This window comes from Cynoglossus semilaevis, chromosome 12 (genome assembly GCF_000523025.1).
Source record: "Cynoglossus semilaevis isolate Cse_v1.0 chromosome 12, Cse_v1.0, whole genome shotgun sequence".
Lineage (NCBI taxonomy): Eukaryota > Metazoa > Chordata > Actinopteri > Pleuronectiformes > Cynoglossidae > Cynoglossus > Cynoglossus semilaevis.
In genome coordinates, this window is record NC_024318.1 from 18,350,126 (window position 1) to 18,362,623 (window position 12,498).

Below are 12,498 nucleotides of genomic sequence, written 5' to 3' on the forward strand. Positions count from 1 at the left end.
GAAAAAAAATTAATTATTTAAAGCTTTGGGCAAAATTAGTATAAAATTACATGATAACCAAATTCACCACATCTTTTGTATACATATCTTTTTTTTTTTTTCATGTCATAATGTCATTGCTTGTCGTAGCCTGGCAATATCAATGGTGAATTGAATTATTTTTTATAATGTTATATCTCTGTTTACCCGTTTATTAGCAGTGGAAAAGGGTCCAGTACCCAACTTCTTTGAACAGAAGACAGCGGCCAGCAGCTTTGACCAGCAACAGCCGATGAAGGTGGTGTACTACAGGGCTCTGTACCCGTTTGATGCTCGCAGCCATGATGAGATTACTATTACTCCTGGAGATGTGATCATGGTCAGTATTGTGGATTTGCAGACATGCATACATAAACACATCGAGGAAATGGTTCTCAACTGGGTGTACGTGTTCTCCTCTGGGTACTTAAAGGCAGTCCAAAAGAGTGGGTGTTTTAAAATATGGTTTTTTTTTGTAATTTTTTTTTTATCAATTACTAGACAATTCAGGCGACCCCATCTGAATTCGACGCGACCCCATTTGGAACTACGACCCCAAAGTTGAAAAACATTGTAAGGCATCACCTGTTAATATATTTCACCTTGACATTGACATCCAAAACAATGGCGCCATTTAAGGCCAGTAGCAGTGTTTTCAAGAAATAGCATTACTAAAAAAAAATTAAAGGTGAGATTAATATATAATTTATCATGTGTTCTTTAGGATAAATTGATCATCCTAAAGCATAAAGCCCCCCTCCCAGGATGGTTTGATCCAACCTGGCACACATTGTAAGGCAGTGGTTTCCCAGCTTTTGTGGCTTGTGACACCATTTTGACAGCCAGAGACATTTTTTTTTTTTTTAGAATAAGTTTTTGGTCATGTTTATTATACTGTGTTGTACATGCATAGTAGCTCTTTGTAGCACAGAGACATTTTACTTTCCCTGATCACATGTACCATTAGACTTGCTGATCTTTATACTATAATTCATAACTTAAACAATTGTGAAAAAAACACTTACAGCAGTGTCTTCATCTGGCCACAGTGAAGATTTGAACAGAAACAGTATTACAGTTTCAGCTACAGTTTTTTCATGATAGAAACAGTGTTACAGTTTCAGCTACAGTTTTTTCATGTAATTTATTTTTTATTTATCAATTACTAGACAATTCAGGCGACCCCATCTGAATTCCGCGCGACCCTATTTGGAACTACGACCCCAAAGTTGAAAAACATTGTAAGGCATCACCTGTTAATATATTTCACCTTGACATTGACATCCAAAACAATGGCGTCATTTAAGGCCAGCAGCAACGTTGCGGAATAGAGGGACGTAAATAAGAGCAAGCAAAACATTTGGAAGCATCTAGAATATGTTTTTATGGGATTATGTCTGTGGGTTGCAAGTCACTTAATTTTTTTTTTTTTTTAGTATATCAGATCCCTAGGAAACAATGTTGTTTCATATCTTTTTTTTTTTTTTAAATTTCACAGAAAATATGTTACTTTATCACTAATCAAAAAATACTATATTTTTACATAGCATAGCACAGTATGCATTTGCATATGCCAAGTAAGGTCAGTGAATATACCCCTTTTTAACGTGAGTTCCTTAGTTTATCACCTCATATCACTCTGCTCCTCAACATCGTATGAATATATTTTTAAAATATCTATCCAACTAATATGCGGCTCAAACACAGTGCAGCTTTATTTCCGTTGAATACTGTACGTAGTGATGTGCATAGTTGTTAGTTTCCTCTACCTGGTGTTTGCCTTTACCAGGCCTGACAACTGTGCGTGCATGTTTGTTAGAGGCGCCATATGAATTAACTCTTTCCTCTCTCTCTGCTGTGCGACTGAAGGTGAAGGGGGAATGGGTAAGTTCTTGCCCCCCCTCACCCCACTGTTGTGCCTCCACCAACCATAAGCCAACCTTTCAACCCATGGTGTCGCTCATGTCATCGCATTCATCTCCTATCAGATGAATGTCTGCGGCTTATTTGTTGTGTTCTGTCATACTGATTCGTTCTTTAAATGTTATGTTGTTCCTTTTTCATGATTAATGTCGCCAAATGCTGAGCCCCTTTAAGCCGTCAAAAACATCTCTCTCTGCTACTAAACTAGATTGTCTTTTCCAGTTTAAGTTAATGTCATTATTCTAATAGTCAATTCAGATGATCCTCACATCAGGCAGGTTTACTTATAAAGCAACCTTCATTGTTTAGAAAGTATTGTATTGAAAAGTACTGAATACTGCACCTCTGATTTATTGTAAAGATTATTATTTTTATTGTTATTATTATTATTCCAAACTGAGACTATTCTTCAGAGAAGAAATAAAATAACTATAACTCATATTAAATGAACATAGTATTTAGGGCTATAGCTCGAGTCACCTCTCTAATCTGATAAATCACATGCTTGCTATGGAATAATCACAATCTTGACCCTAATAATTGTGATTTCTATTAAGGCATTTCTATTCTGGTAAGGAATGGCTCCATACAACTTTTCATGTCCGATACCAATAATAATTAAATTTTGTAATTTGAACTCATTAATTCCATGTTTGGGAAATTTTTGTGTTGACAGAAAATCTTTTGCAACATCTTTTGAACTGACCCTCAGATTAAAAGTCTGGTGCTCTACAGACTGAGCTCAATTTTTTTCAATGTTCAATCCTGAAATTATGGCCAATTGGACCAGTACCAATCCAAAGTATTGAGCCATTCCTTATTTCTATATAAGGCAGAAAAACAAGCTCTGTGTTGCAGGTTGATGTGTCTGTTTTTATTAGGGACTCGTCTTGACCTGTCAGCTGTATTTTTATGTCAGCTGCCTTGCATATTGCAAGGCAGGTCTTGAGCAAGCTGGGTGTTTCGCCCAGAAGTTGAAGCCTCAACAAACAAATACTGAGCGCTGAGATAATATTTTAAGCCGTTTGTGCAAATAACAGCATTTGTGTTGACCGTGTGTGAGAGCAACGGGTAGTGGATGAACAGTGGAATTATTGGATACACAGTTCATGTCATTCTGCCCATTGTTTGGATGCATTCATGTTTTAATCAAATTAATTAAACAGATTAATGTTGTAATATTCACACTTCAAAATATCACAACTCCAGTTTAAGTAAAAAAGTTCAAATCATTTCAAATTATTCCTGAAGAAAAAGTAGCCCTGGAATGTTATTGTATGTCCAGTTTGTTACATTTCAAAGACATTTCTCATGTTACTGTCTGTTACTGATTTGAATATACAAACCACTGGGATTGTCATATTCAAATTTATTATCAATGTATACTCATATTTGCTTTTGTACAAACTGTGCCACAAATAGACAGCTGTTATTATTTTGTAGTTTTTTTTTTATAATACCTCAATACCTAATTCAGTGATGCTAATAGAATTTAAAATGGTCCTTTTGTTGGACAGGTGGATGAGTCTCAAACAGGTGAACCAGGCTGGCTAGGAGGAGAACTCCGAGGAAGGACGGGCTGGTTTCCAGCCAATTATGCTGAACGGATACCAGACAGTGAAGCACCCATCAGTCTGCGCGCCGCAGCCTCAGTCACGCCCCCCTCTGCTCAGCAGCTTATCACAACTCCTCCACCACCTACTGGACCCGCCTCCTCATCTGCGTCCTCTGCCAACAGTAACTGGGCAGATTTTAGCACCACGTAAGTTGCCTTTTTTTTTTGCTGTTCATTGGATGAGAGGTGAAATGTCTTCGAGAAACTAAACCAGTCCAATGTAACTGTCTTGGATTTGTGTCTGGACATTATAGTTGGCCCTCAAATACAGCCAGCCAGTCGGACAGTGAAGGATGGGATGCCTGGCCAACCTCTTCAACCAATCAGAATCCATCACTCAGTGTTCCCTCTGTGCAACTACGGCAACGCTCCGCCTTCACACCGGCTACCATGACAACTGGCTCTTCACCATCGCCCGTACTAGGACAGGTGACTTACCTTTGTCCTGCTCTTTGCTGCCTGGTTCTACCAGAATCTCTGAACCCCCTGTGGCTCTTTGTTTGTTACTGCAGGGAGAAAAGGTCGAAGGTCTTCAGGCTCAGGCTTTGTATCCCTGGAGGGCGAAGAAGGACAACCACCTCAACTTCAACAAAAATGAGGTGATGAGCAGTTGCTTTTTTTTATTAGACCCTGCAAAATTCCTTTAGGTACCTTTAGGAAATTTTAACCTGTTCTTCTTCGGACGTAGATAATTACAGTCTTGGAGCAACAGGACATGTGGTGGTTAGGTGAACTGCAAACAGGACAAAGAGGCTGGTTCCCCAAAAGTTACGTGAAGCTAATCTCTGCTACCATAGCGCCACCAGCTACAGTCACAGCATGCAGCAAAAACACCAGGTAGGCCCATTAATCTCTGTCAAATGAGTCATGTGAATTCAGGGCTACTATTCTTTACACATGTACTGTATGTCGAGACACTTGTCCATTTACGTGTTTTTTGAATTTTAAACTCAAATAAAGTGCTGGTGGATGATGTAATGATTAAATTGTAAACACATTTTAAGACAAGTTTTTCGTGTTTCTCCATTGTCTTTCAGTGAATGTGCAGTTTCGGAGAGTCCTCCCAATGGAAAACGACCATCTCCTTCACCAACAAAACTCTCCGACTCTGGTGAAGGTAAATATATCACTACATGTATTTGTATCAGATATTGTATGTTACAGTTGTCTAGAGACACAATACAACAAAAGGACAAAGACAATACACCGCTGTTGTGTTGCCTGTTGAGATAAATAAACTATAGAATATGTGATCAATAGTTCACTTTTAGAGGATATTTAACATAAATCAGATTTTTTTTTTCTACTCCTTTCAATGGCGACTATTGTTTGCCTGCTGAAAATAAGAAATGTCTCTCAGTGCAGACATGTCTGAGACTGTGGATTGTCACAAACACAAGACGACACAAGGGGGGGACGACCTTACAGTAGCTATAGTATAGCGAAGTATCAAGTACTTTATTTGAGCCCAAATCTTCTCTGTCACTTTGCTTTAGTTCCTGGTTTCTTTGGTGGACACTTTAGTATTGGTATTAGTCCCTGCACTAGAAGACAATCCTGATTGACCCCTTCTCTTCTCTGTGTGCACGTGTACAGAGTACATTGCAATGTATATGTATGAGAGCAGTGAACAAGGAGACCTGAGTTTCCAACAAGGAGATATTGTCACGGTCACCAGGAAAGAAGGGGATTGGTGGACAGGCACGATCGGAGGAAAGACTGGTGTCTTCCCATCCAACTACGTGAAACCTCGCGACTCGGCATCAGAGGTAAGAATAAATGATTACAGCAAGGACGTCTTGGACTGTAATGACTGTGTGTTGTTGGGTCTTCTTGACGTTTTTTTTTTTTTTTGTGTGTTGTTGGGTCTTCTTGACAATTTTCTTTTTTTATTTTAGTCTTTAGGACCAGCAGGAAAGGCTGGGAGCTTGGGAAAAAAACCAGGTGACTATGTTGTTGTCAGACATTACTGTCTGACTGAAGCATTTGATCGTATATATATTGTAGAGTCAAACTGATCTCCTTCTCTCTTTTCCACCACTAATTTAGAAATCGCTCAGGTGATCGCACCTTACACTGCTACAGGAGCAGAGCAGCTGACCCTGGCTCCTGGTCAGCTCATTCTCGTCAGGAAAAAGAATCCAGGGGGTTGGTGGGAGGGAGAGCTGCAGGTAGGGAACACCATGGACCTTTTTATTTAACTATTTCAAGACCTTTCTTAAATATACTACTGTGCATATTTATTTTTGGCAGGTGACGGCAAATGCTCATGAATACCTTCTAATATAGTTGTCTTAAGATTTAAAACCAATTAAGTTAAGTGAACTAAACTGAAACTTAGGTAGATATCATATCTGATCAGACACGGGGGGGGGGGGCAGCATCCTCTAACATTGCACATGTGCTTCTTGTTTTTTAATCGAGTACAATAATTTTGATTTTGAAATTTGGGTATTTTTAATTAATTGAAGTCTCAAGTAAGAACAACTATCTTTATTTATTACCTGTTCTTACTACTTGCATAAATACTTTGTGTCATTTAGATCTGAAGAAGTCTTTGAGAAACTAAACCAGATCAGTGGCCCTTGATGTAACTGTTTTGGATTTGTGTCTGTATATTATAGTTGGTCCTCAAATACAGCCAGCCAGTCATATAATCAAAGTCACATAGTCAAACACTGAGAACAAAGGCCACTGGGTCAATGAGTCAGACCAGAACATCATCTGCATATAAAGTTACGCAGGTCTCGATGCAACCTAGATGCATTAACTTCAATGGTGGATTGAAGCCAAGGGCTTGGATGATGTATAGAGAAGAGATTGAATCTATTTCTGGTTATAACACATGCTTTTGGTTTGTGGTACAATACAGTATTTTGACCCAGTTTATGAATATGTCTCGAAGACCAGATTTCCAAGGTGTTCTAAACAGATAAGGCCATGCTGTCATCAAAGGCCTTGTGATAATCTAAGGACAAAATTGGAGTCTAACCCTGTTCTGCCCAGCATACAGAATGTTAAGGATTTTGCAAACGTTGCAAAAAGAGTATCTTCCTAGAATAAATCCAATGTGGACCTGATGATATAAATTTGAAACATGCATCCCAAGCTTCTGGGCATAAAAAGTACTTTTGTGAAAATATTTTGGTCATAATCCAGCAAAGCAGTGGGTTTAAAAAAAATAACCAGGATCCATTTCATAATTATCTCTCTTGAGTAGACACAAATGCTGGCCTCACTGATGGATGGTGAGAGCTTCTTGTTCCTGAATGTGTCATTAGTCATTCTGAGTTAAAAGGGGGAAAGAGAATGTAAAATTCAGCTACAAACCCATCTAGTGGCCCAAAAATTTTATCTATGTCTTCCTGAGTGGAAATGGATTTTTTTTTCCAATAATGTCTTATCTTTAAATCAGTAAATATCACGCCAGAATAATTTATTTTTTTTCTGCATTTGTTTTCTTGCTGTATTTTTTTTTCTGCATTTGTTTTCTTGCTGTTTGGTTGATTTGCCAGAAATTTAACTCATCTCTGCATCTTTATTATACATATTTACACATATATGTAGTCTGACTGAAGAAGTGAATATATGTAGGCCTGTTCTGCAGCTGGTAGTTACTTCTCCATTGCCTCCACTCTGTTCTGCCTTTTTCTTTTTAATGATGACTCATAAAGTTATGGGTCATCTGATGCATGCTTTTAGTGAATCCCATAATGTTGAATCACTGGCCTCATGATTAACATTGATCTCAAGGAAAAGAGAAATTTGCTTTGAGATATGTTATGAAAATGCCTTGTGAGACACAAAGAGGTGCTGCTCTTCCACGAATCCAATGACTTTTACGTTGTTGCGTCTGGATCATCCTTCCAGATCTAGTAGTTTCTAGCTAGTCTCTCCACAAGGTTCACCAAAATAACACTCAATTCTGGAAATTCTGTCCAAATCTATCAAAGTGGTCATTGAAGGACTGCATTATTTCATTGTGTTTTTCTGCCAAAAAAGGGGGGTCATCCTTTGAATTCTCATTTATCCACCTTCTGTCTGGTTTAGGCTCGTGGGAAAAAGCGCCAAATAGGCTGGTTTCCAGCAAATTATGTGAAACTTCTCAGTCCGAGCACCAACAAGACAACGCCTACTGAGCCCACACCTCCCAAACTGGCTCCTGCGGGCACAGGTAAACTCACTCAAGTATTTATTGTTCCTGTAGAAAAGCTCCCTGTTTTTACAGATTTTATTTGAAAAAAAATCATCTTAAACATTTTTTGCTTCCAAATTGTTTCATTAGTTTTTAATGGGGATTTAATCCTCCTTAAACCTCAGAAATAATAACAAGAAGCCGCTTGCAGTGTTTAGACCTATATGGATTATAACCAGATGATTCACTTTTTTATTTTCATAAATCTGTCTGCCCATGGTTATTCATTTCAGCTTTTAGGTCTTGACACTTGTTTACTACTAATATACAATTTTTTCCAGAGTATAAGTCATACTAGCTAAAAATTGCATAATGAAGAAGAAAACATATAAGTCGCTCTGGAGAGTGCCCTCTAGTGGCTGTCAGTCTGAAAATAACGAACATGTACATTTTCAGTGGTACAGGAGTACAGGAGTAGCAGATACAGGTACACAAGCCTGGAGTGCCCTCTAGTGGTGGTCAGTGTGAAAATAACAAATGTGAAATTAAATATTTTAATAATAATATTAAGTCGCAGCTGAGTTTAAGTCGCAAACCCAGCCAAAGGATGTAAAAAAAAAGTGCAACTTATAGTCCAGGAAAGAAATCCCTTCTTAAAAAATGTTAAAAATACATTCTTTTTCTGTGTGTATTCGGAGAAGCTGTGTGTCAAGTGATTGGCATGTACGACTACGTGGCCCAAAACGATGATGAGTTGGCCTTCCAGAAGGGTCAGGTGATCACCGTGCTCAACAAGGACGACTGTGATTGGTGGAAAGGAGAACTCAATGGGAGGGAAGGCCTCTTTCCCAGCAACTACGTCAAGCTCACTACGGACACAGACCCGAGCACACAGTGTGAGTGCACACGGACACACACACACACACACACACACACTCCAAAGTCCCACATCAATCACAGGAACTTGCACAAAAATGTTAAAATAGACCAGATCTGAGAGTAGAACTTGCACACACAAACAAACACACACACTCCTCCTCGCTTGCACATATGCACACACACACCCCAGAGCCAGGTGTGGAGATGCAGCCCCCCGTCTCCGTTATTATTCTTCCCAACATTTGTACTTTCACCTTGACATTCCTTGGGCCTCTTTGACCTTACATACATGCACCACCTCTGGGTGTGTCTGTGTTGTGTTGTGTATATGTGCAGAATGTGTGTATTTGTACATTACAGTAAGGAAGTAGTTCCCAGATTCCTCCCCCGCATGTTCCTTGAGCAGGATGATCTAAGAGCAGCGACACACCATCTCTATACGATCTCATGGATCGTCTAATACTAATACAAGTGTCTGGAACGCCCGGTTCAAATGCTGCCGCAGTGGGACACAGTGGAAAAAAATGTACTTCAGTTTTACTAATTTACTACTTTACTTACAATCAGTCATATCCCTTTACTTTATTAATTCAAGCATAATCTGCCGTGTCATCCCTTTAACGATGACACGGTACTACCGGTGCGCAGTAACGGCTGGTACAGGCCGACCGGTACAAAAAAATGGTCAGGATCTTTAGGAATCCCAAAAAGACATGGTTCATATTTAGACCATTTCTTCACAGTGCATCTCTGCATGTATGTACATTCTGTGGCCATGGTTTTGGTTCGTAGTAACATTTAATTTTATTGGACAGTTCTTCAACATTTTTTTTTTGTCCTTTATGTTATTTGAGTCATTGGCCTTAAATCATGGACTGAAGGTTTAAATATATGCACGAAATAGAAGGGACACACTTACATACATACACAAATATTTCTATATTGAACAAAAAGTCCCCACGTAGTTAACACAGCACAGTTGAACGAAACTTTTGCACCAAAAGCGAATAGAATGTCAAATTATTCTCAGCGGAAAAGTGATTTGCTGAGGTGCTACAGTTTCATCTTTCCACTGTGCCGTTAAACTGATACAGAAGAGACGTTCAGCTACAAGTGATTTAAATAGTCAATGACCATTTTAAAAATAGAATTTGTAGTCATATATGGGGATATTTATGCTGCTATAAAAAAGGCACCACTTTGCTCACCAACTAGTTCCTGTTCGAAATGTGTTTTAACGCCAGGCGTGGGCATGATGGCCCAAGACTTTCTTAATAAATTTATGGAAGATGGCGACAGAACTGAAAACGCCTTGGACCAAGGACATCATAAACGGAGGACCCACTTTATACCGCATCAACAAAGTCTCAAGATACGCTGTGCTATGCTCTGCTCTTTAATGGAACCACGGAATAAACGGCGATGTTAAGGAGGGAGTCCTTTTAAAATCTAGTGAAGAGTATAAAAAAAAACAATCTTGTATTGCAATCAGCTCAATTGAAAAATGACATTTGGACCCAGAAATGTGACAGTTGACTGATGAAGTTTAACTACAGTATTTCGTTGCGGCAAAAGACAGGGTTTTGACCTTTCAGCAACAAAGTGGAGGCTGGGACTGATTGCTCTGATTAGAGTACAAAAATAACTGAATTACAAGTTCAGCCATTTTGTTAATGCTAAGATGAGAAAGAAGATGAAGATGTTACGGTACACAGAGTCCTGATGTCAACATTGTCAAGTGTCTCTTGGATTATGAACAGAGACAGGAAGACTTGTTATTTTGCTTTGACCCACAAGAGGTTAACAATTCAGTCCCCTTAAAACTAGGTATCGAGAAATTTCATCATGGTGGTCACTTTTTTCACCTTCTAATTTCACATCTAATTTTGTCTTTTTTTTTCAAAAAAAATTAACTTTTACACAAATAAATATTTATGGTAACAACCTTTAATCTTTTATCACATCTGTAAATTTTGAGTTTACTTTTTTTTCTTTTTTTTTTTTTTTAACCACTCAGTGTTGATGCTCACAACTCGTTCCTCCCCTCATCCCTCACGGTCAGGGGATAAGAACCCTGCCTGCTGCATTAACATTAGACTCCAGAACACAGATAGACTCTCTCTCCCGGTGTGTCTCCTGCTCTTCGACCGCACCTCCCACACACTCTTGTCTTGTTGCACGCTCCATCCACTTAGCACCCAATTGGTTGTTTGTTGTTGTTGTTGTTGTTTTGTTTAGTTGTTTTTGTTGATGTTGTTGTTGTCGTCCTCTCTCTAGGATCATATCATTACCCAGAACCCCCCTCTCCTCAAAGCCCTCAAAGAGACCCACTAGGCCAAGCCCACTAGGCCACTCAACCAATGGGACAGCACCAAGAGGTCACATGACCCGGATATGGCGACTCTCCACCAATAGAAGCCAGAGAGAGGGAGAGAGAAACAGACAGACAGACTGTAACGTTAAAAAAGCCCTGTGGAGGCCAAAAACTCTGTCTATGCATGGTTCTGACTGGACTTGGCCAAACTCTGTTTATCTAAGGCCTTGGCTTCAAACAGCACTGTTTAACAGGAGGGAGCTCAATAGTCAGGACCCCCGCCTCTCCAAATTTTCTCTCCACTTCCTCTTCCTCCTCCTCTTCCTCTTCCTCCTCTTGCTGTCCTCCAGCCTCTCTCGGCTCTGTCTCTTTTGGGGCGAAGGTAAAGGAGGGAAAAGGGGAAGAGGAGATTGAAGGAGAGCGAAAGAGGAGACAGGACTATTGAACCACTTTCTCCCAGATTGGATTGATGAACACCTTTTTTTACTGTAATAATTCAGCACACTCACGCATTTATTGGAAAAAAAAAAAAAAAGGAAAAAAAGAAGAAGAAGTCATCAACACATATGCACTCACAGCCCTGTCTTAACATGGTTCAGTGGATAGTGGGTCATTTTGTGGCTTCATGGGAGAGTCATTGAACTTTCTAGCTTAGCTCCAGCTCATCCCTTCTCTTTTTTTTTTTTTTACTACTTCTGCTTTTTTTTTTAACTTTGCTCTTATTGGTTCAACAGCTTCATTCACCTGCAAGTCAAGTGTGTGGACTCGGCCCCTCTCTAACCCCCTTCCCCCCCTCCCACAGCTTTACAGAAAGACCCACTATCTGCTGGAGGGAAAGTGCCAATGTTGGTCTTTACTCTCCTTTCTCCCCCCCCCACCCCCTTTTCTCCCCTCAATGCCAAAGATTCCTCCTTTTGCACTTTCCTGCATTCTTGCCTCATTTTCCTACACATGCACACACACACGTGCATACATCCATTTGAATAGGACAAATCAGAGGTGAAGAATGATTGGAGAAGAGGTTAATGTTAACGTTTGGCCGCAAAGCGCTAACAGCTAACACACCGCTGCTTCCGCTGGCCACATGTTGAAAAGTCAGGCTGAAATTGCTGAGCATTAAAGCTGTCCCGGTACTAGCATTGAAACAAACACACCTTCAGTAAAAAAAAAACACACGCCATTTGTATTATTAATACTTTTTAAATATGTATTAACTTTGAATTTATCCGTTTTAGGTTATTTTTAAATGTTTGTTTACATGTTTATTGTTTTGTTTGTTGCTATGATAATGAATCGCGGTAGGGGGCGAGACACTAACATTACATATGTTTGGTACTAAACTCATCACATGTAACACACAATCCTCAAGGTCATTCCAGTCACAGGAATAAATAGGGAAAAAATGCCTTTTACTCTTTATTGCCCGACTGTAGTGATATTGTCTAATTATTGAGGTAGATCCTAATTGTAAAATTACAATTGGACATCACAGGTATGTACCAGCCAATCCCAGCAGGCACCTTTTACTAAGCCTTTTTTTTTTTTTTTCATGTTTTAACTTTTAAATCTTGTCATAATTTTAACAATTTAAAGCTTTACCGTCATGTATTTGTC

General features: G+C 39.3%; 1 protein-coding gene across 7 annotated transcripts in view; it reads left to right on the forward strand.

Annotated features, from left to right (window-relative positions):
* Positions 1–12,498, forward strand: part of itsn1 (intersectin 1 (SH3 domain protein)) — a 43,806-nt gene that overhangs the window by 18,563 nt on the left and 12,745 nt on the right. For 4 of the 7 annotated variants that reach the window (XM_017037416.2, XM_017037417.2, XM_017037419.2 and 1 more), the window contains 12 exons: positions 198–358; positions 520–591; positions 3,459–3,703; positions 3,811–3,985; positions 4,069–4,155; positions 4,245–4,393; positions 4,594–4,673; positions 5,153–5,325; positions 5,455–5,500; positions 5,606–5,727; positions 7,607–7,730; positions 8,393–8,587. In XM_017037416.2, the coding sequence (XP_016892905.1) occupies positions 198–358; positions 520–591; positions 3,459–3,703; positions 3,811–3,985; positions 4,069–4,155; positions 4,245–4,393; positions 4,594–4,673; positions 5,153–5,325; positions 5,455–5,500; positions 5,606–5,727; positions 7,607–7,730; positions 8,393–8,587 (1,629 nt within the window). Of the gene's footprint in view, positions 1–197; positions 359–519; positions 592–1,887; positions 1,903–3,458; positions 3,704–3,810; positions 3,986–4,068; positions 4,156–4,244; positions 4,394–4,593; positions 4,674–5,152; positions 5,326–5,454; positions 5,501–5,605; positions 5,728–7,606; positions 7,731–8,392; positions 8,588–12,498 lie in introns of all 7 variants that reach the window. The other 3 variants (XM_017037420.2, XM_017037418.2, XM_008322584.3) reach the window with 2 other exon arrangements.